At 31.5% G+C, this 22627-nt stretch overlaps 7 protein-coding genes across 7 annotated transcripts; 3 read left to right on the top strand and 4 right to left on the bottom strand.

Annotated features, from left to right (window-relative positions):
• Nucleotides 1–1137: 1137 nt before the first annotated feature.
• TOM1 (E3 ubiquitin-protein ligase TOM1) lies at nt 1138–11382 on the top strand (the record flags this gene model as incomplete). Its single annotated transcript, XM_004180813.1, has 1 exon — nt 1138–11382. The coding sequence occupies one exon, from the start codon at nt 1138–1140 to the stop codon at nt 11380–11382; it is 10245 nt and encodes a 3414-aa protein (XP_004180861.1).
• A 273-nt stretch (nt 11383–11655) lies between these two features.
• On the bottom strand, nt 11656–14202 carry HEH2 (Heh2p; the record flags this gene model as incomplete). Its single annotated transcript, XM_004180812.1, has 1 exon — nt 11656–14202. One exon carries the CDS (start codon nt 14200–14202, stop codon nt 11656–11658), a length of 2547 nt encoding a protein of 848 aa, XP_004180860.1.
• A 430-nt stretch (nt 14203–14632) lies between these two features.
• Nucleotides 14633–17050, top strand: TBLA0E02840 (uncharacterized protein; the record flags this gene model as incomplete). The annotated part of the gene is made up of 1 exon (XM_004180811.1): nt 14633–17050. The coding sequence occupies one exon, from the start codon at nt 14633–14635 to the stop codon at nt 17048–17050; it is 2418 nt and encodes an 805-aa protein (XP_004180859.1).
• Nucleotides 17051–17337: 287 nt separating this feature from the next.
• Nucleotides 17338–18498, bottom strand: PFA5 (palmitoyltransferase PFA5; the record flags this gene model as incomplete). Its single annotated transcript, XM_004180810.1, has 1 exon — nt 17338–18498. One exon carries the CDS (start codon nt 18496–18498, stop codon nt 17338–17340), a length of 1161 nt encoding a protein of 386 aa, XP_004180858.1.
• Nucleotides 18499–18734: 236 nt separating this feature from the next.
• On the top strand, nt 18735–19673 carry TBLA0E02820 (C2H2-type zinc finger protein; the record flags this gene model as incomplete). Its single annotated transcript, XM_004180809.1, has 1 exon — nt 18735–19673. One exon carries the CDS (start codon nt 18735–18737, stop codon nt 19671–19673), a length of 939 nt encoding a protein of 312 aa, XP_004180857.1.
• Nucleotides 19674–19767: 94 nt separating this feature from the next.
• Nucleotides 19768–21351, bottom strand: ERG11 (sterol 14-demethylase; the record flags this gene model as incomplete). The annotated part of the gene is made up of 1 exon (XM_004180808.1): nt 19768–21351. One exon carries the CDS (start codon nt 21349–21351, stop codon nt 19768–19770), a length of 1584 nt encoding a protein of 527 aa, XP_004180856.1.
• A 477-nt stretch (nt 21352–21828) lies between these two features.
• Nucleotides 21829–22551, bottom strand: SOD2 (superoxide dismutase SOD2; the record flags this gene model as incomplete). The annotated part of the gene is made up of 1 exon (XM_004180807.1): nt 21829–22551. One exon carries the CDS (start codon nt 22549–22551, stop codon nt 21829–21831), a length of 723 nt encoding a protein of 240 aa, XP_004180855.1.
• Between the last annotated feature and the right edge of the window lie 76 nt (nt 22552–22627).

The following is a 22627-nucleotide window of genomic DNA, read 5'->3' as shown; positions in this document are numbered from 1 at the left end:
ACAGTATTGCAGCATTCTAATGTTATCTACCAGCGACAGTGAAACAAAAAATAGATAAAAATAAATTTTACTCGATTGGTGTATCTTATTTATTTTATTATATTTTATTTTAATTTTTTTTTTTTTTGAAATGTCACTAGTTCAATTTGATCATCTAGATTATTATTATTTTCGTTTTCGTGGCTCCTGTTTTTCGCGAAATAGATTCCTCTTGAGATATTAACTGCGGAGTTACCCATCGTTTCTGAAGGTCACCGAGAAATCTTATGGAAACACATTCTTCAATGTTAAATACCCTTATATATATACTTTATATTTCATATCTTATTAGCCTTATAATAATTCAACCCTTAATATCATATATATCTCACCATCTAAAAGATAGTTACCCGCTTTCCGAAATTTCCAATGTTCGGGCAAAGTTCTTTCCCCAAATTCTCTTTTTTCTCGCTTTTCGGAATATCCTCGGATACTTTTGGTGATGGCTTGACTTAAAATTTGCAACGGATCCTATATTATACAGAGAAGCTAGCTTAACTATCGAGGAATGATAGATCACAAAAATAAGATTTTATCAAATAAGACAATTCTTGTCAATTCAATATATTTGAAAGATATTTGAATTTATTTCAATCAACTTGATCAACTACTAATTGTATATCTTCAATAAGAGACGTCTTTAAGCTATTGACAATCGATTCTTTTGCTCCTATAACCTCAACATATCTCCTTATTAGCTGAATTACAAAGTTGGGAGATCGTTTCTCATTTGAAAAAAAAAAAAGGAAATACGTGAAAATAAAGTTGCAAAAAATTAGTTTTGAAAATTAGAGATATCCTACATTGGGGCATTATTACTGTATTCCGAACTAAAAAATTTTTACCTGTTTTCATTTCATTTTTTTATTAGTGAGAAGGAGTATTTTTATACCTTATAGAAAGAATTATTTATTATCTCCCCATTTGATTGGTTTTCGTTCCAAGGAACCAATTTTAAAGAAATTACCACTTCTCGTTGGATAACTAAACCACTAGACCAAGTTATATATACATATATATATATACACTGGTTAAATCCTAAACCCGGAGAAATATAAGAATTCACATTAGAAAATCGTTTTTGATTCTTACTTTACCATGGTTAAATTATCAAGATACGAAAAATTGCAAAAAGAGCATAATGCTAAGAATTATAAACCTTTAATTGATAATATCATAAAAAATAGTGAGGATGCTGATGAAAATAAAAGTAATGTTAAATTCATTAGTCAACTAAAAGATATTAGAGATTGGAATAGATCGAAAGATGATTTATTTATTTGGATCCCCGTATTAAATAAAATTGATACAATTTTATACCAGATTATTAGGAAATACAAATATGAATCAACTGATTTAGAAAAATCCCCCGTTAATTTAATTGAAATGTCAGCAGATGATGAAGCTGTCACTGTGGAATTGTGTGAATTCACATGTAGATTATTAACCAATACAGAAAATAGATTTATCTACTCTTCCTTAGATGTAATGAATAATTTATTAAATTGTCCAAATTTTATTATTAAATTATCTGCTCTTAAAGTAATTGCCATCATAGGTGAAAGATATGTTATTGCAAGAGAAAGAATTCATAATGCTAATAACAGTACGGATAACAACATTAATATTTTAAACGATAATCATTTAAAGAAAAAAATTTTAAAATTTGCTTTAGCCTTACCTTCTTCAAGTAATAATGACACTGGTGACCATTTTTCACTGGTTGATTTATTTTTTGATAAGAAAAAGCATCCTTCAAAATGGTCAAGATTAAAATATACGTATTACACATCTACTTCTAACTCTACATCTGCAACTTCATCTTCCAATAAAAATCATACTAAGAAAAATTCTAGTACAAACCTAATCAATGATCCAGTTAATTCTCTAATTGCATCTATTCCTACTTCTACTTCGATTTCTACCGTTACTTCTGTTACAAATATTGGCCGTAATAATACCCCAACTACCTCTACAAATACAAATACAAATACAAATGCAAATACAAATACAAATGCAACTTCAAATTCAAATATAATTTTCGATGTTACAACACATAACTCACTATCTAATATTAATACACCACTATCCTCAAGAAAAACAATAGATTCGATGAAGAAATTTAACCTATCAGCACAAGAAGTGAGTTCTTTATCTTTACAAGAATTGTATAATAAAGGTATGGAAAATTTACCATCAAGTCATTGGTTCGACTATTCAATAAAAATAAATATTGTCAAATCATTCTCCAATGATTCAGATGAAAATAAAGATTTAAGGAACTTAATTATTAGATTGAAGTTTGTTTCTATTGCCCTAATTAATACTATTATAATACCTCCACAAGTTAGTTCAAAACTGTTTGAAATCGATCCTTACATCTTTAATAACTTAATAGATTTTATTTCATTATCTGAATTAAGAGTACCAAAGCAACTAAGATTTGATGCTATTTTTGCATTAGAATGCATTTCATTAAAGCACATATGGTGTTCCGACATTTTAAGACACCTAGGTGGGAATATGTCTCATGGTTTATTGTTTCAAATATTACGCTATATCAACAAAATTCTACGAGACCCAAGTTGTCATAATGAAGTTGATGAAGAATATAATGTTAGACTCTTTTTCATTATTTCAAACCTAGCAGATGTAAAGGTATTACATAATTCCCTGATATCAGCTGGTTTAATCCAAATACTGTTAGATATTGTTTCAACTAATAGCAACAATGATGATAATAATAACGAACGATTATTCAAAAGGACATTATCATCTGCAAATCATTTATTGGAGTTATTACTTACTGATAATGATTCGACAGTGGAATTTATAAATAACGATGGTTTAAATATTTTAGTGACTTCAATTACAAATCAAGTTAGATATGCAATCAAAAATCCTAATACAAATGATTCTCCTGTGAAGCCAGTTGAAGAGTATTCAATTTCATTTAGACAGGTTAATTATATTAAAAGTTTATTAAAACTAGTGATTAAATTATTAAAAATTGATTCAAGCGATAGAATTAGAAATTTAATTGATTCTCCAATATTAGTTTCATTAAGAATAGTATTGGAAAATAAGCCAATTTTCGGCTATAAGATTCTAACATATACATTAGATATAATTCAAAAGATTATAAATTCAGAACCGACTATTTACCCAATTCTAGTGGAAACCGGAATTATTCCATATATAATTGATCACTTTCAGGGATTCATTGTTCCATATTCAGACCTGTTGATAATGTTACCGGATGTTTTATCTGCATTGAGTTTAAACAATGATGGTTTAAATCAAGTCAAAGAGAAAAATTTAATGAAATATATTTTTGAATCGATTACAAACCAAGAATTTGCAAGATTATTAACCTGGAAAGAGCAATCCATTGAATTAGGAACTTCATTTGATGAATTATCAAGACATTATCCTACATTAAAACCTTTAATTCTTGATGGGTTTTGTGACATGGTTAAGCATATCAGTAAAAATGTTGTTTTCGAACAGCCATACTTGTATAACCAAATTTCGGACGAAAATGATATGTTCTATAGATCAAAAGATCAGCCTGTACTTGATAATGAAGAAGGTGCTAACGAATTGGAATTCTGGGATATTCAACCATCAACATCAATTATTGATTGTTTTGCTGATTTTTTCTATGGCTTAACGTTAGAAAATACGATACTCAATGAACTTCCTCCAAATTTGAAATCAGAAGATATTTTGAATATTGTTGTAATGCAAAGGCCTCCCTTTGATTATAATTCTTCTCAGACGATGTTAAATTTCATTGATGTTTTACAATTATTTGACGATCATCACAAGGATTTTATATTTCCAACTTTGATGGATAATATTATTAGTTCTCTATTATCCATCAAGGATTTTTTAGGCTCACCAAATTCTTCGAGTTTTATCTTAAAAGCAGAACCTTCGAGAGATAACTCTGATATAGAAAGATTACTAGAACGTTTTTCATTTATCTCAACTTCTCTTTATATTTTAACGGACGTTTATATTAATATTACCACCCTTTCAAGATCTAGAGCAGAACAAATTATTAAATATTTCGAACATCATGGACTTGAACTAATTCCGTTATTAAGACAGTTGTTTCAAAAAGCATTATTGGAGGATATCTATATTAGGGAAAAATTACCAGATTCTGTTTTTGATGAAACTATATCTGAATCTATCGGTAATACACCACCTTTACAAATTCGTGTATCTAAACCAACAGATACGACTCAACGCCACAATACTAAAATAAAGGATAACAAAACATCGGCAAAGTTTAAAAATACTTATGAAATACGTTCCATATTAAGCAATATTCAATCAAGCATATCTACTTTATTTAGATGTCTTTTGAGAGTTACAAGGGTAAAAGAGTCATTCCGTGACTCTCCACTTCTGGTTGGAGTTCACGTTATGGATGAAGTGATTACACAAATTATTGAAATGATGAAAGCTGTTGAATTTAATAAGTCTACTATTCCATACTTTCTGGTCGTTTTTCATTTTAACTCATTTGTATTCAGTTATCCAAAAACTACTTTGTCTGGTGGTGGTATTTTACAAACCTTATCAATTCTTTTATTTTATCAAAAAAATGGGTTTCAATTATATATTGATGCGGTAAAACAAATATATGACATTATGAGATCATTTGAGAATTTATCAATGATTGAAGATATAAGCTATGTTAAAAACTCAGATGAAATCCTAAGTTTAAGCTGTTTTATTAATTGTCTAACATTTTTGAATAGGTCAATGCAACCTGAAACTATGGAAATTGTATCGAATCTTGAATGTTATTATGATCTTTTAGGTAACGAATATAGTCGAGTTTTATTAAATGAAGGATTGGCAGAATCAATCCAATTGTTGTGTTTAGGTCTTCTCAATGATCTAAGAAAGCAAGGACTTTTATTTAACGCCTGCTCTAGAAATATACCGTACGCTGTATTTAAGCAACTATTAACTTTGATGAAAAATACATTTACTAAATCTAATTATCCTTCACAGAACCTTTTCAAACTTGACTGGAGATTAATTGGTGCATTTAGAAAGAGACAAAATGTCTTGGAAGATGCTGGTTTAACCGAGTATAGAGCGTATAAATATCTTGTTGCTAATGATCGTAAGTTACCTAAGGTGACTGAGGAAAAACCTGTAGATTTTAGTGACTCTGAGTGGACAAAATTTTTGGAACTTGTTAACACTAAATATTTACAATCTGAGTATTTTATGTACTCTGATCAAGAATCTATCGGACATCCAAACGTCACGGAAGAATTAAAAGAATTGAGACATGAATTTTTTGAAGATAATCTAATAAATCAAATATTTCAAGTATTACCATTGTATCCAAAACTAGTTAATGCATTTGCCAAAACATTAATTCAAATATTTGAAAATAATGATGAACCTTTTGAAACAGTTGAAAGAAAAATCTTAGACTTAATATTTAGAACTAGCGTTGTAGATTCTGTTAAATTATCATCTTTAATTCACTTGTTTGGCATCTATTTGAATGAGAAGAATGTGTATGAAAAATCTTACAATTTACTAGAAAAATTTACGGAATATTTGAAAACTAATTTAAGTCCTAAATATGTCAATGAATCCTGGTTTTCTAAGGCCTTATATGTTTATGAAATTATTATGGCAAAATCCAATATTCCGATAGTTGAAGAATCAGATGAATACCAAGCTACAAAAGAAAAGTCTTTAACTTTACAGGAAACCTTTTTCAGAAGCTCAAAGGACCTTGAACAAAATATGTTTGACAAATTGATAAGACTCAACTCTATATCAAATTTTTATTCAGCATTGGCAACCTGTAGGATATTGATATTTTATGCTCAGAAAGAAAGGTATATTCAAGAAATTACAACTTCGGGAATATTATCTGAAATTTTAAAAACCATTGGTAGCTTCCAAAAATCAGATAAAATAAACTTTTTGGAATCTTCATTTTTGTTGTTGGTAAGAAGATGTTTCGAAACTGATAAAGTCGTGTCTTCCCTAATAAGATATGAATTAAATAAAAGTTTTACTACAAGAGCTATTGGTGATCACCGTGAGAAAGAACGAGAGCTGAAAAGTCTATTAGAAGAAAAAGCATATGTTGTAATGAGAAACCCTGAGCTATTTGTCGATATATTTTCTGAAAATGCAAGATTCATTGAATATGATGATAAATTACAATTGAGCGGACTTACTGTAGCTAGAGTATTTGATAAAAACTCCGATTTAAGTGATGATTCTGAATCTAATAATGCCAATGCAGCAACCTTGTTTAAAAGAACTGGCATTGTTCATTTAATTCTAGCACAGCTGATAGCAGCTTCTAAAAAGGACTGGATTTCAGAACCTCCAAATGTTGAAGAAGGAAATACTAATACTCAGAATAAATCAAAAAAGATCGAACCTTCCAGAAACCCTGTATGTGCTTACATGATGTTTTTATTAAAAGTATTAGTGGAACTTGTTAGTAGTTACAAGCAATCTAAATTTGAGTTTCTAACTTTTAATAAAAGAAACTTGTACACGGAAAAGCCTAAGCCAAAAGCTACTGCTCTTAATTTTTTTCTCTATCAATTGTTGGATAAACAAATTGAAAATGAGCATGATAAAAATGAAATGAAACGTAAGGAAGTGATAAGTATGTTAGCCCGGTCTGTTTTAGTCGGATTTGTAGCATCAGTTCATGACGACAAAAATAGAAAAAGTGACCCTAAAATTATTGACCCTGATATGTCATTTATTAGAAAATTTACAATAGAAACCATTGTAAAAGCCATGAAAGGTGTAATAGGCACATCAAAATCCATCCAAGTGAATTCGACAAAATTAGACGTCTGGTTCAAAATTATATCTTCCATGGTATTCTTACAAGCTCCGTACTTGAGATTAATTTTGGATTCTAATAAAATTGATGCTGATCAATACCAAATTTGCAAATATATGATAGACCTAAATGTTCCTGCTGTCATTACTGAATGTATGTCTAATTTAGACTTGAATTATCCGTCAACAAAAAATATATTTAATGCTGCTGTAGGCCCTTTAAACGCAATTAATTCAGCCAGAAATAGTTTCTCTGAATTGTTCAAAATTGAAAGCAATGATGATGATGATGACGTTGATGTAGAATCCGATAAAGAAGACGCTCAGAATATGTTTAGAAATTCAGTATTAGGTATGTATGAAATGGATGATATCGAAGAAGATGATGCTGATGATGATGATGAAGATTCCTTAATTGGAAACAACGAAGATATTGCATTTGTAGATGATGAAGATGGTGGATATGAGGTTGTTTTTAGTGATGATGATGATGAAAATGTCGCTTCAGGCACTGATAATGAAGGATCTGATGAATTAGATAATGGAGACGCTGAATCAGAATCCAGGGATTATTCTATGGAGGGTGAAAGTATTCCGTTTGAAATTGAATATGCAGATGAGAGTGATCAAAGTATGCATACAGATACCTCAAGTTCCGATATTGAAATGTACGATGAACCTATTGAAATTACATTGGAACATGATGATGAAAACGAGACTGATAGTGTTAATGCATCCAATGATGAAGTTGGATCAAATATTAACCTCTCAGCCTATAGTATAGGTGAATCTGACTGGGAATCAGGACTTTCAGAATTCTCAACATCCGACGAAAATAACAGCTCAGATGAAATTGAAGAATTAGAGAATGAACTCTCAATAACCGGTGGATTGAATAGAAGATGGGTAACTCCAGACGGCATTGAAGTTATAGATGATGAACCATCTGCTGAAGACGATGATGAGCAATTCCATGGAATTGAGCATGTATTCCATTCCGAAACACAACCTCTATTTAGAATTCAAAATGCTCGTACACATGGTCGTCACCAATCACGTTCTTTCCGTAATAATCAAAACCATTTATCATTTGGTCTGCCATCATTATCATTATTAAATCCTGGACGTAGACGTCAAAGTAATTTGGTGAATCCACTGGGCCCAACTGGTCTAGAAGAAGTTGAAAATGATATATCTGATCAATTAATAAGTGTAGGTTCAGGTATCCGTCCAAGATCTGACCGTCCACCATATGCCGGGGTGCTATTCTCTGGCGATTCTTTTGATGAAAGAATGCCGGATGGAATAGTTCTGAAATCTTCTGTTTCAAGATGGAAAGATATATTTGACATGTTTTACGATTCAAAGAAATATGCAACTTATACATTAAATACTATAATTAATAGAATTAAGGATGCCAGTAGAGAACGAGCTCGTTTGAATTTAAAGATAGAAGATGGCGTAGAAGCACGTGGGGAAAACAGTTATTTCAATATTCTCTCCGCTAGTGAAGCTGAATCGGAAGCTGGTAATTCTGAACCTGAAATTGAGGAGGTGGATAGTGAGCATGATGATGGGTCAACAACAAATGAGGAGGATGCGGGTATGCATTCTGATCACAGCCCTGATAATCATGAGCCAGTATACGTTACAATCGACGGAGAAGAAGTTGATATCGGAGGTACAGATATTGATCCTGAATTTTTATGTGCTTTACCGGAAGATATGAGAGCAGATGTGTTTGCTGAACATATACGTGAACGGAGAGCAGAAGCGATGAATTCAGATATTCATTCTAGGGAAGTTGACTCAGATTTTTTGAACGCCATTCCCCAAGAAATTAGGGAAGAAATTTTGGAGCAGGAGGCGGCAGAATCCAGGATAAATAATATAATTGAGACTATTCGTAGTAATGCAACAATCGCCCAGGTTTCTGATAGAGCAATTAATGGTACCGATAATATGACAGTTGAAGCTAATGAAGAAGAAAAGAAAAAGACGCCTCGTCTTTATTTTTCTCCGCTGGTTGATAGGCATGGAATTGCTGCCATTCTAAGATCAACATTTATCTCCCAGCCTTATATTCAAAGAGAGGCATATCATGAACTTTTTTTCCGTCTATGTTCAAGTAAACAGAACCGTAGTGACATCATAAATATGCTACTTATTATTTTAACTGAGGTAGTTGAAAATCAGCATTCCTTAGAAAAAGTGTTTTCTCACATTACGGCAAAATCCCAAACAAATGGGAAATCTCCTCAAATTACGCCAAATATGAAACAGCTACCCGCAGATTGTACCCCACTGGTAGTTGCTAATCAAGCCATTGAAATTTTACAGAACTTAATTGAGGCTGACTCAAGATTAAGATACTACTTTATTACAGAACATGAAAAGTTTATTGGATCTAAGTCTCCTACCAAGTTCAAAAAGGAAGGAACCATTAAAACTACTATCTTTCCAATTAAATACTTGTTTCTTTTACTAAATAAGAAGGTTATAACTGATGAAAGTGTACTGATGGATCTTTTAACCAGAATCATTCAAATTTGCTCAAAACCTATAGTATCTATTTCTAAATCATTGAATGAAAAAGGGCATATTAAACGAAAACTTCAACTACCAGAGTTTACTAATGATGAATTAGTAGGACTAGTTTCCATCATTAAGCTAGATAGTTGTAATACTAAAGTTTTTCAGCAGACTCTGAATATCATGCACAATTTGTCATTTTTAAATGACTCAATTACTATCTTTACAGAAGAACTATTAAATATTGCAAAACAAACGGTACAAATATTAACAAATGATTTAAAAGATTTAGCAGCTGCAAGCTCTATAGTAGGTAGCAGTGCCGAAATCAATTCAGAAATTATTCAGAAATTTACAATTCCTAGTTCTAATCAATCAAAACTACTAAAAGTATTAACTGCGGTAGATTACTTGTACATGCATACGAATAAATATGGCTCAGAGAATGTTGAAAAATTGATGACTTTGTATAATCAAATGAATTTAGGCGAGATGTGGAAGGCTCTGAGCTGTTGTTTGTCAGATTTTGAAAGTAGAAAAACGTTTTCTTCTTCTGCTACCATTCTTCTCCCCCTAATCGAATCATTGATGGTTGTATGTAAGCATACGAACTCTGTTCAATCCAGTCCAAAGGGTATATTGAAATATGAAGATGTAACCAAGCTTGACTTTTCTAATGTTACTGTGGAAAACTTGTTCTTCCCATTCACTGACCTTCATAAAAAACTATTAAATCATATGATTCGTTCTAACCCAAAATTAATGAGTGGCCCATTCTCTTTATTGATAAAGAACACTAAAATTCTTGATTTTGACAACAAGAGATATTATTTTACCGCTAGATTGACTTCAGACACACAAGATAGACCAAAATTGTCTATTACTGTGCGTCGTGACCAAGTTTTCCTTGACTCCTACAGAGCTCTTTTCTTTAAATCAGACGAAGAAATCAAAAAATCGAAACTTGAAATTACTTTCAAAGGAGAAAGTGGTGTTGATGCTGGTGGTTTAACCAGAGAATGGTACCAAGTTCTATCTAGACAAATGTTTAATCCTGATTATGCATTATTTATCCCGGTTGCTTCTGAAAAAACTACTTTCCGACCAAATCGTACATCTGGTATTAACCCAGAGCATTATTCGTTTTTCAAGTTTATTGGTATGGTAATTGGTAAGGCAATTAGAGATAAATGTTATCTGGATTGTCATTTTAGTAGAGAAGTTTACAAAAATATTCTAGGTAAATCTGTTTCATTAAAAGATATGGAATCTTTGGATTTAGAGTACTATAAATCTTTAATTTGGATGCTTGAAAATGATATTACAGGTGTCATTGAGGAAACTTTTTCTGTCGAAACCGATGATTATGGTGAGCACAAAATAATTGATTTAATTGAGAATGGTCGCAACGTGCAGGTTACTCAAGAAAATAAGCATGATTACGTTAAAAAAATAGTAGAATATAAATTACAAACTTCAGTGAGTGGTCAAATGGAGAACTTTTTACAAGGATTCCATGCACTAATTCCTAAAGACTTGATTTCTATATTTGACGAACAAGAATTAGAACTTCTAATAAGTGGTCTTCCTGACATTGATGTCGATGATTGGAAAAATAATACTACCTACGTAACTTACACAGCATCTTGTAAACAAATAGGATACTTTTGGAGAGCTGTTAAATCATTTGATACTGAAGAAAGAGCAAAATTATTACAATTCGTCACCGGTACAAGTAAGGTTCCATTAAATGGATTCAAAGAGCTTTCTGGTGTAAATGGTATTTGTAAATTTTCCATTCATAAAGATTATGGGTCAACTGATAGATTACCTTCATCTCATACATGTTTTAATCAATTGGATCTACCAGCTTACAATTCCTATGAAACTCTCCGGGGCTCACTTTTGTTAGCAATTAACGAAGGTCATGAAGGTTTTGGGATCGCTTAATCAAAATTTAAATAATATATGTTATCTTATTTATTAAGTCATTTAATAGTAGTATATGCTTTATATAATATTCTATTTAAAAAAATATATTAAAAATTAGTTTAATTCTAAAAAAGAGTTAATTGTAAATTTTAACTTTCAGATATTTTGGAAAAACATTTAAAATAAAAAAAAATAAACAAAAATTAAATTCAATTATTTTTTAAATCTTGATTAGATCTATAATTACATAAAAATAATAAAATAACTTACTATACAAAACTAGTCCTATATTTAGTAACGTTCATTAGAGTCCCATTCCCAGCATTCAATAATCTCACCATCTTGTTCTTTAATATAATTTGTAACCTCTAAGTAATTGGATAACTCCAATCTGATGAGTTTCCACAAATTTCTCAAAGTTTTCATATCTTTTTCTTCTTCAAAAATTAATTCTTTAATTTGTGTTGTATTCCTATAATCCAAGGAGTTATCAGATCTTTTTGCAGATTTTAAATCAATTACAACCCTTTGAACAATGTGCTGAACTTTTTTTCTTGTTAGATACGTTTTATAACTGACAAGAGTTATGAGGAAAATAGTTATAATAATATATAGAAGCGGTGAGAGTATGAGCATAAGGAGAAAAGGGGCTAGTTTATTTTTAAATAAATAGTTAAATCCTGGAAAATTAGTTTTTGTAGAATAGAACACTTCTTCCACTGCTGAAATCGTAACATTATTATGTTTATCATACTTGCTACCAGAGAGATCTTCCACCTCTTTCCAAACGATATCCGGATTATTTTTTAGGCTTTTAACTACTGTCTCAAAATATATATCGACTTCTTTACCATCATTAAAATACCTACCCAATAAAAATTCATATAAGTCATCCTTTGAAAATGTTACATAATTAGAATTTAAAAAGTAGATAGCTTCTGTATTTTTTTTTGTGAGTATAGCCATTATATTTGTTAGTATCTTGTTCAACTTTTTGGTGTCTAATTTCATCTTTTCACAGTGTCTTCTCATTGGGATTAATCCATAAAAATTGAAAAAAGAATATGTAAACTCAAATCCGCTTTGACAGTTAGCATTCATATTAAAAGTATACAAAGCATTTTTTGGACAGCTTACACAACTGGGGCTAAATTTTTGTTTTAGCCATGCATCAAATTTAAAAATCATTTGAGAAAAAACATTTGATTTTGAATGTATAATTGATGGTGGAGATAAAGAATAACCACAATAACCTGTAGCTAACTTTTGTTCTCTGTACCAGATTAAAAACAATATAGGGAGCAATATTGAAGATACTTTTGCAGTATTGATAAAAAAACAGCGTAACTTCTTCTTATGGATTCTATAATAATTATGAATAATTGACATTAGGGAAAGAACAGCCAGATACAATATAAAGCCTAATTTATAAATACCATATAAGGCTAAGAAAAATAGTAAATAGATGCATTCAATTATAAATATGAATGTCTTGGAAATAAAATAAATTAGGGTTATTATGATTTTTCTCATATGATTAATTAATGATTCTGAATAGGTTTTAATATTGGCTGTGAAGTGATAAGAAATGATTTTACAAAATTTACCCTTCAGTAACTGATATAAAAAGTTAGTTTTTTTTAAAAATATAGCATTTTTACTATTTGCAATGTAAGTATCAAGAAGTTTCATTGATAATTGCTTTTTAGAATTCTTATTAAAATTTTCTTTATCTGTTTCATATGTATCTTCAGCAATTGAATGGGCACTATTAATAATTTCATTGAAAAGATCAACATTCTCTGGACTATTATTTTTAGGTGTACATTCTGTCATATAATCTATTGAGCCTCGATTAGTTGAAGTATCTAAAATACTTTGTAAATCAGGAGACAAATGTTTAAAATTATTATTAGTATTATCTTTTGTTTTAATGAGATTTTTATTCGGCTTCAACGATATTTCGTTTGACAAACTGGAATTTAGAGATATTCTAACACTTGGAGAAGATTCTTTGCTAAATTGTGTATCAGATAATGAAAAGTTAGTCTCACCTTTCTCTTCAGGGACAATATAGTTTGAATTTTTTGAAAACGAAACTTCTATATTCCTGTTCAAATCTAAAGCAGCTGTTCCCAATTCAGCTTCTATTGAAACCTGAGATGTATATTTAGTACTTTTAGTGTTCTCTGTTTTTAGCTTCTTCAATGGTGGTCTATTAAATGTGTCAGAGTTGCTCGAGTTGGCGGACAGTTTTAAATCCAGATCATCCTCTTCTAAAACGCTCTCATCTCTCTTTTTTTTATTACAGTCTTTATATGATTTAGTTCCCTTATTAGCAGCTTTTCTAATCTCTCTCAATGATCTGACTTTTGGTTTTGGGTCACCAAGTGCATTGGAGTTGATATTATGTGCATGCCTAATAGTAGATGAATTTTTTGTATCAAGAGGGGTATTTAACCCTAAATTATCTCTAGAAGGGGATGGAGATCTATTTGTTCGAACAGGATTATCACCCAACATAGTATACTTGCTAGCCGTGATAAGGTTATAAAAAGATTTGTCTGTTGAATGCTTAGGAGTTTGAGGGAAAGACTTATTATTATCATGCTTTAATTGTTGTTGGTTTTTCAAGTCAGCTTCTTTTTTTTTACGATTCTGGTGTTCAGTTCGCAATTTTGGAAGCTTTGGTGTAATTTCAGTCTCATATAACTTCATTAATTGTGACTTCTTAGCCTTTTCTGGATATTTTACACCATTTTCTCTCAAGATTTGTTTTAATTGTGCTAATTTCAGAAGCTTAGTATTGAATCCAGGTTCCAAGTGTTTAGTATACATTATTTGATTTATTTCTAGATTAAATATTGTTAATTGAAACCAAGTTCAATAGGTCTGTGTATTTTACTTCTGAACTCCGAGGATTTTCACTAAAATTACTCCATATTTTTTTCTTTCGAGTATTATGAAACGTTGTGCTCGTCTCATCGATTTTTTTCAAAGGCAAATTTACACTTGTGCACGGTATTTTTTTTTTTTGTTCGGCCTTTATTTAGTGCATTTCGATTTCCCAAAACTATATAAAAAGAGCATTGAAAAATATTTTAGTTTACAAAATGCTATTCCTCTTTAAAAATTTTTCTTGGTTTTATGCGTACCGTTTTGCTTTCCTAATATATCGTTTTTCTTGTTATTAATCTTATTACCAACGATTGAAGTCTCTTGGCAAACTGTTTCTATAAATTTTAACCTCCATTATTCTTTAGAACCAATGACAAAGGCATCAGCTTCCCCAGATCTAGATTTATATCCAGCCCCATCTTATGATGAAGCGGATTCCCATTCCTCAGGCTTATTTTTGGATAATGAGAATCATGATCCTTTAGTATATATTCCTTCTGGTGAATCTTCGGAAGCTCCTGCTACAAGAATTTCTTCCAGATTATCAGATGGAGTACCAGTTGCTATTTTGGCTCAATTTTCTTATCACGAAAATAATCAACTCTTTGAAAACAATTTTAAGCAACATGCTGTAGATGAACCACCTTCTACAGACTCTGCATTGGTGGAACAAGTTTCTCAAATGGCTACTCAAATGAGCAATTTGAGTACGAGAGCTGGCGGCAAAACTAGAACTCTTTCTTCTGGTGCAAAGTATAGCGTTCCTGATCCTTTGCCTAAAAGTGAATCTTGGCATACTTCTTCTGAAAAGAATTCCAGTATCGATTTACATAATAACTTGCAAAAGCATGACAGCGATAATTCCTACAAGATGGGAATCTTAGCTGAGGATGCTAGTGAACAGTTGTTAGAAGATCCTTCACCCGAATTAATCGGTTTATATTCAAATGTTAGAGAATGTAGAACTGTTAGAGAGAAATATCAAAACTTATCTTTACAAAAAGACTTCCAAAACCCTAACAATAGCCCAAACTGGAAAGTTTATCCACCTCCACCTCAACCTTCTTATGATCCTGAAACAAAGACTGTGTCAAAGACACTTAGAGTTCCAGATGCGGAAATTTTTGATATTAATAAGTGTGACATTCCAGGTGAAGATTTAGAGTGGGATTTTAATATAAATGATGATGATTCTTACATTGTTCATAAGATCAATGATGAGAAAAGTTTAATTGCAAATATACCTACTTTAAGGGATTATTATTCTGATTTAGATAAAATGATTGCCATTTCTTCTGATGGCCCTGCTAAATCATTTGCATTTAGAAGGCTACAATATTTAGAAGCTCGTTGGAATCTATATTATTTATTGAATGAATATAGAGAAACAAATGTTTCAAAGAAAAATCCACATAGAGATTTTTATAATGTCAGAAAAGTAGATACTCACGTTCATCATTCTGCCTGTATGAACCAAAAACATTTATTAAGATTCATTAAATATAAATTGAGAAATTCTGGTAATGAAAAAGTCATATTCAGAGATGGTAAGGTTTTAACATTATCAGAGGTATTCCAATCTTTAAATTTAACTGGTTATGATCTTTCTATTGATACTCTAGATATGCATGCTCATAAAGATACTTTCCATAGATTCGACAAATTTAATTTGAAATATAATCCGATTGGTGAATCTCGTCTAAGAGAAATATTTTTAAAGACTAATAATTATATCAAAGGGTCTTATCTAGCAGAAATTACTGGCCAAGTTATTAATGATTTAGAATATTCCAAATATCAAAATTGTGAATATAGAATTTCCATCTATGGTAGATCAATGGATGAATGGGATAAATTGGCAAGCTGGATTGTTGATAATAAATTAATATCACACAATGTACGTTGGTTAATTCAAATTCCACGTTTATATGATATTTATAAACGAACCGGTATCATTAAGAATTTCCAAGATGTTTGTAAGAATATTTTCCAACCATTATTTGAAGTTACTAAAAATCCTCAATCTCATCCTAAATTACATATTTTTTTACAACGTGTAATTGGGTTTGATTCTGTTGATGATGAATCTAAAGTAGATCGTAGATTTCATAGAAAGTATCCCAAACCATCTTTATGGGAATCTGCTCAGAATCCTCCATACTCTTATTACTTGTATTATTTATATTCAAGTATGGCATCATTAAATCAATGGAGAGCTAAAAGAGGGTTTAATACATTGGTATTACGTCCACACTGTGGTGAAGCTGGTGATCCAGAACATTTAATTTCTGCTTATATGCTAGCTAAAGGTATTTCTCATGGTATTTTATTAAGAAAAGTTCCATTTGTTCAATATTTATATTATTTGGATCAAGTTGGCATTGCCATGTCACCATTATCAAATAATGCATTATTTTTAACGTATGATAAAAATCCATTCCCACATTATTTCAAAAGAGGTTTAAATGTTTCATTATCTACCGATGATCCATTACAATTTTCCTATACAAGAGAACCATTAATTGAAGAATATTCAGTTGCAGCACAAATTTATAAATTATCTAATGTTGATATGTGTGAATTAGCAAGAAATTCTGTTTTACAAAGTGGTTGGGAAGCTCAAATTAAAGAGCATTGGCTAGGTAAAAATTTTAGAAAAGAAGGTGTTGATGGTAACGATGTTACAAAGACAAATGTTCCAAACGTTAGAATTAATTTTAGACATGATACGTTGGCAACAGAATTAGAATTAATGGAACATTTTGCTAATTTTAAACAAGATATCTAAACAATATTATAATTGATCTTAATTAACTTATAACATAACATAAAATAACAAAACAATAAAAAAAACACTGCATGACTCTTTTGTCGTTAATTAATAAAATTATTAATCCAATTTAATCTATTATAATAAAAAAATACTTTTTAAAACTAAAAACAAACAAAAAAACATACTCATTTACACCAATTCATAATAATAAAACTCATTGTACAATCCTTAATAATTAATTCATATATCGTTTTAATTAGTAATCCGATATGTAAATCTATATATCTATAGAATAATTGTATTTATAATGTATTATCGTTTTCATTCATATATTTATCGCCATAAGCATCTAAAGTTGTAATATATTCCATATTATTGATTTTTTCATTAATTCGTCGTATTGTTTCATCACCATAAGTTTCTAAATAGGGACCTAAAACATTCTCTAAGTGTAAATGCTTATTTTGAGTTGAAAATTTTTCATCAGTATTAATTTCATAATTATTATTGATAAAGAAAGGTGGAGAGGACTTGTATCTATTCATAGGTAAAGGTATAAACCAAAACAGTATATTTGAACCTAAAAATTCTTTAATATTTGTATAAATTTTGCTTTTATTCCAAAAATCGAAAAATCCATCGTTGGTAAATTCCACTACGTATCTAGATTTATTAATTTTGGAATAATGGCAGATGAATTTTTTTTTTAATGGAGAATTTTTTTTATGCTTTTGTAAAAGCATTTCTAAAGAAGTACGATTTTTAGAAATATAATAAATATTTGCAAAGAATAAGCCTACTGTGAACAACCAACCTAATATAGCAAATACTAGGATGATAATTAAATTTGTATTAAAATGATGATGTGGTTGATTAGGCCTTTTTCTAATAATCATATGAATATATGATACGATTGAAACCCAAATTATGGATAAATTTATTGCATAATAAGCGACGAATTGTAAAAATAATAAGTAATTGTCTTTACCAATCACGGTTCCTACCCAAACACAATAATGATCGAATCTGGGAACACAATGACCCATTGCCGAAGAATGATGAGTTCTTTCCAATTTCAAACTTTGACATTCACTACACCAGAAGGGATAACCATGAGGATCGCATTGATATGTTATTGGAGGTAATACTGCAGTTTCATTATCATCATCATCACTTTCCGTATCATTTGTAAATAATTGGAAAGGTGGTACAAATGGTTGTTTGCCAGGACCAATAATTAAAACTACCTGAACCCAAAGAGCGATAACGACTAGATCTAGAGTCGAGACAATTGTTATTAAACCTATAGCAATGGATTCTCTATGGAATGTCTTATAAATCATATTATAACATAATTTATGAGAGAATCCCCAAGTCCCATAAACTTGTAACCCAAGGACGATTGACGGTACGATGAATTTAAACCATTTTGGTTTTTTAAATTTAGGCCAATTCATTGTCATACTGGGGTAGAAGGGTGAAATTTTATTATTATGTAATTCATTTTATTTTAAAACACATTGTTGTTTATATTTTTACTTAAATTGGGACTCCGAGATATGAAGATCATGTGTAAACAAATTCGGTCTAGAGTCTATATAAAAAAAGAAAATCCGTTAAAAATTTCATGAAACAAGATTAAAAAGCATAAAGAGCAAAGAATAAAAGAAAGAAGAGCAGCATAAAAAGCACATAAGCAATGGTAAAGAATGGTGAAGAAGGAGTAGAGGGCAATTATATCTGTCATTATTGTGATGCGTCATTCCGGTTGATGAGTTATTTGACTCGACATATTAAAAAACATGCTATTGAAAAAGCTTTTAAATGTCCATTTTATAATGAAAAATTACCAGCGGACTTACGATGCCATGTCTCTGGAGGGTTTAGTCGTAAAGACACATTTAAGATGCATTTAAAATGCCGACATTTTATCTATCCAAAGGGTATTAAACAAAATGAACGGTCTAAATATTCAGGGAATTGCGCACAATGTGGAGAATTTTTTCATAATAGTAATGACTGGATGGATAATCATATTAGTACAGGGCAATGTAAGAGTTTACCTCAAGGTTTTCGAATGAAATCTGAAGTGAAATCAGGGAAATTAAAACGTATCAAGACTTCAACAGGTAATTTAAGATTTATCTCTACTGCCAAGAGTGTAGTGGAACCTAATGTACTATTAAATAAGGATGCTATAGAAGCAATGGCTATTGTCGCTAAGGATAGTCGAGATTATGGTGGCGTGTTTAGTAAATATGGTGATAATGGGTTAATGATGAAACCTGTGATTGGCGATAGGAAAAGAGAATTAGAAGAAGAAGAAGTAGAAGATTTAGAAGAAGAATATATGAATTGGAGAAGTCATGGAAGAGGTAAAAGAGATATACCGAAATGTATGAGTGATTATCATTTATTTAAAGATGTAGAGAATGAAGAAGTGAAGGGTTCACCATTTGAAAAATTTATAATGAAGATTACAAGACGGGAGAGAGAAGTGGAGGAGAAAGCTCGAGAAGAAGAAAATGAAGAAGAACTAATACCGTTAGATATGACACAATGCCCTATTGACGAATTACCCGTGGAGTTTATAGAGAATAATTGTCACTTTTACAATTATGAAGAAATGTTTAACTGATTGACTGATTTGATTGTTATAAATAAATAAGTAAAAAAGTAAAGTATACATAGATATATATATATTACAATATATAAATAAAAAATGCGTCTGTCTATTCTTGTCTCTTTTGCAAAACAATCTTTGCAGGACCTATTGGTAAAGTGACCATACTTTGGAAATCTGAGTCTGGTACGGAATTTATTCCCTTGGGGAAAGACCATGTGAAATTTCTAACAAAGACAGACATCAAGACTCCTAATTGCATAAAGGCAAAGGATTCACCAATACATCTATGTCTACCACCACCAAATGGCAAGTAAGGACTGGAGACACCCTTGGAAATGGCACCAAACCCATAATCTATCGAGTCACCAGTTTGATAAGATGAAGCAGAATCATTATCCCATCTATGGATTTTGAAAGCGTGTGGATCTGGGAAATAGTTTGATTGCAAGTGAGTGTAACCTGGTGAAACAAGGACATGGTAGTTTTTAGGAACAGTGTAAGAAGTATTTGGAACATGCATATCTCTAGTGACTTTTCTAAATAGAGAGTGTAATGGATGATGTAATCTCAAAGTTTCCTTAAGCATTTGGTTCAATAATGGCATGTTTTGCAAATCATCATAAGTCAATTCTCTGTCTCCTAGGACCTTCAATTGTTCTTCATACAATTCCTGTTGCACTTCTGGGTGATCAGCAAGATGCAATAATGCCCAAGCCGAAGTAGCCGCCGAGGTATGTTGCCCCCCCATAAGAACACCAATTAGCAAGTTTGAAATTTCACGGTCAGTCATCTTTGTACCATCTTTATAAGTGGAGTGTAACATCAATTGATCTATCAAATCTCTACCTTCTACGATATCATTATTTGCTCTTCTTTCTTGAATCAAAGACATATAAGTGTCAGAGATAATTTGTTGAGCTCTATCTCTCTTCTTGTAATGAGGTAGGGGTAAATTAGGGAAGACGAAATTGATTGGGGTAAAACCTTTATCTAAGTCACTGTACAAGTAAGCAAAATCCGTGTTTAATTTATCTCTAATATCTTTCCCCAATAGAGAACGTGAAGCGGTAAATATGGTCATTTCTGGCTGAGTAACCATGACGTCAATTTCTGTAGAATTTGAAGAGTTCTTAGAGAATTTGAAATTGGTAGAAGTACTAATATATTGATAAATTTCTTCAAGAATCAATGGAACGTATGATTTGAAAGATTCAACAGACAATGCACCTTTAACGAATTTTTTTTGATCCATTAAACGATGGTTTGGAACGTCATAAATGACACCTTTACCAAAAACTGGAGTGGTCAAGTGTGAATATGCGTCTTCAGCAGAAACGTCTGCCAATTTGGCATTAAATACGAATTCATGACCTTTGGGACCCAAATAAACAGTCATCATTCTACCCATCATATAAAAAGTGAAAATATCACCATATTTGTCTCTACAATTTTGGAAAAATTCGTATGGTTTAGTACCGTAGGGGACAGCAGAACCTAACCAAGGGATCCAATAAAACACAAGAGGAGGTCTATCATTTCTTAACGAGTAAAGGACTTGATAAGTGATTGAGTAAAGGAATGGAGTGATGAAAATTATCGAAAGTTTTTGCAACAAGGGCAAAGCATGGAACAATGAGAGGTAATATACCAATTGGGAGAGTAAAGAGAGAACCACCGAGCCGTCGTTCATTTGAGATGGGGCTTTGATGACTATTAGTGAGTTTTAGTGAGCCTTAAGCGAGCTTTAGTAAGTCTTTTGTTGGACAATCAAAATTACTTTTAAATATTATAATTTATTAAGTTATAGAATAAAAGTAGGTATTTATAGCAAAGTAAGACAAGTTATACGAGCGATGAGCTATTCCGCCTTGTCGTATAGCGGAAGCGTATGCGAGAGGCGCAAGGGTAAGGAACGAACAAGCGTATAGTATAATGGATTGATACTATTGTATTGTACAGATAGTATTGTAACGATTACTACGGTGAACTGTGAACTGTGGTAATCGTATATAGTATGGGACACTTTAGTTCAGTTTAGTTTAGAATCATTAGACTATAGAAAGTATAGTATGTATAGAGAATATAGAAAGTTTAGTATAGTATAGTATAGGAAGTATTATCACGTTCTCGCGTGTATCGGCTTTTGTATTACCTTGTTTTTGCTCCGTTATTTTTCCCATTGTTTCTGTGCATGTGACCAGTTGATCACGTGCCAGATGGCAGAGAAGTATTCAGCTTTACGGTTTTGATATTGCAAATAGTATGCATGTTCCCAAGCATCGATGGCTAATAGAATGGTGGTTCCTGGTGCTACCGTGTCTTGGTTTTGTGTAGTGACAAGGCCGATACGAGGTTTACCTGCAGAGACATCTTTGGTCACAAAAACCCAACCTGAACCTTGAATCCACGCCAGTAGTTCGTTAACACGTTTTTGTAGAGCTTCTTGAGAACCGAATTGTGCAACGACTTGACGACCTAGATCAGAATTGAGATCTAAAGAACCGCCTCCCAAGGAAGCTGGAGTCAAACTGTTCCAGAAATGACAATGGTTGGTGAACCCACCGCCATGGAAACGAATGTTACGCTCGAGACCAACAAGTTTTTGTGCTATATGTTGTGGAGTAGGAGCATTAGGGTCGCCACCACCAGTGGCACGATTCAATTCTTCGAGAAGTTCTTGACGTTGAGCATTTGCAGTGTTGAAACCACTAACGTAAGTTTGGTGGTGTTTAGTGTAATGAAGTTCATTGATTTGACCACTGATATAAGGTTCTAGGGCAGAGAAGTCCCAGGCCAAGTCTGGAAGACTTACTGAGGGGGTAGCGGTGGTGGATAGAGCACGTACGGCTGGACGAGTAAAACGTAGGGCAATTGCAGAACGGGAGAGCATTGTTGAGGGGCGTTTTCTATTAGTGTCTAAGCAATTATGTATGCAATGGTGAATGTATAGTGAAAAAAGGCTCGAA

Source organism: Henningerozyma blattae, chromosome 5 (assembly GCF_000315915.1).
Source record: "Henningerozyma blattae CBS 6284 chromosome 5, complete genome".
NCBI classification, from domain to species: Eukaryota; Fungi; Ascomycota; class Saccharomycetes; order Saccharomycetales; family Saccharomycetaceae; genus Henningerozyma; species Henningerozyma blattae.
The sequence above is the reverse complement of the archived record's forward strand: the minus strand, read 5'-3'. Positions and strand labels throughout refer to the sequence as shown.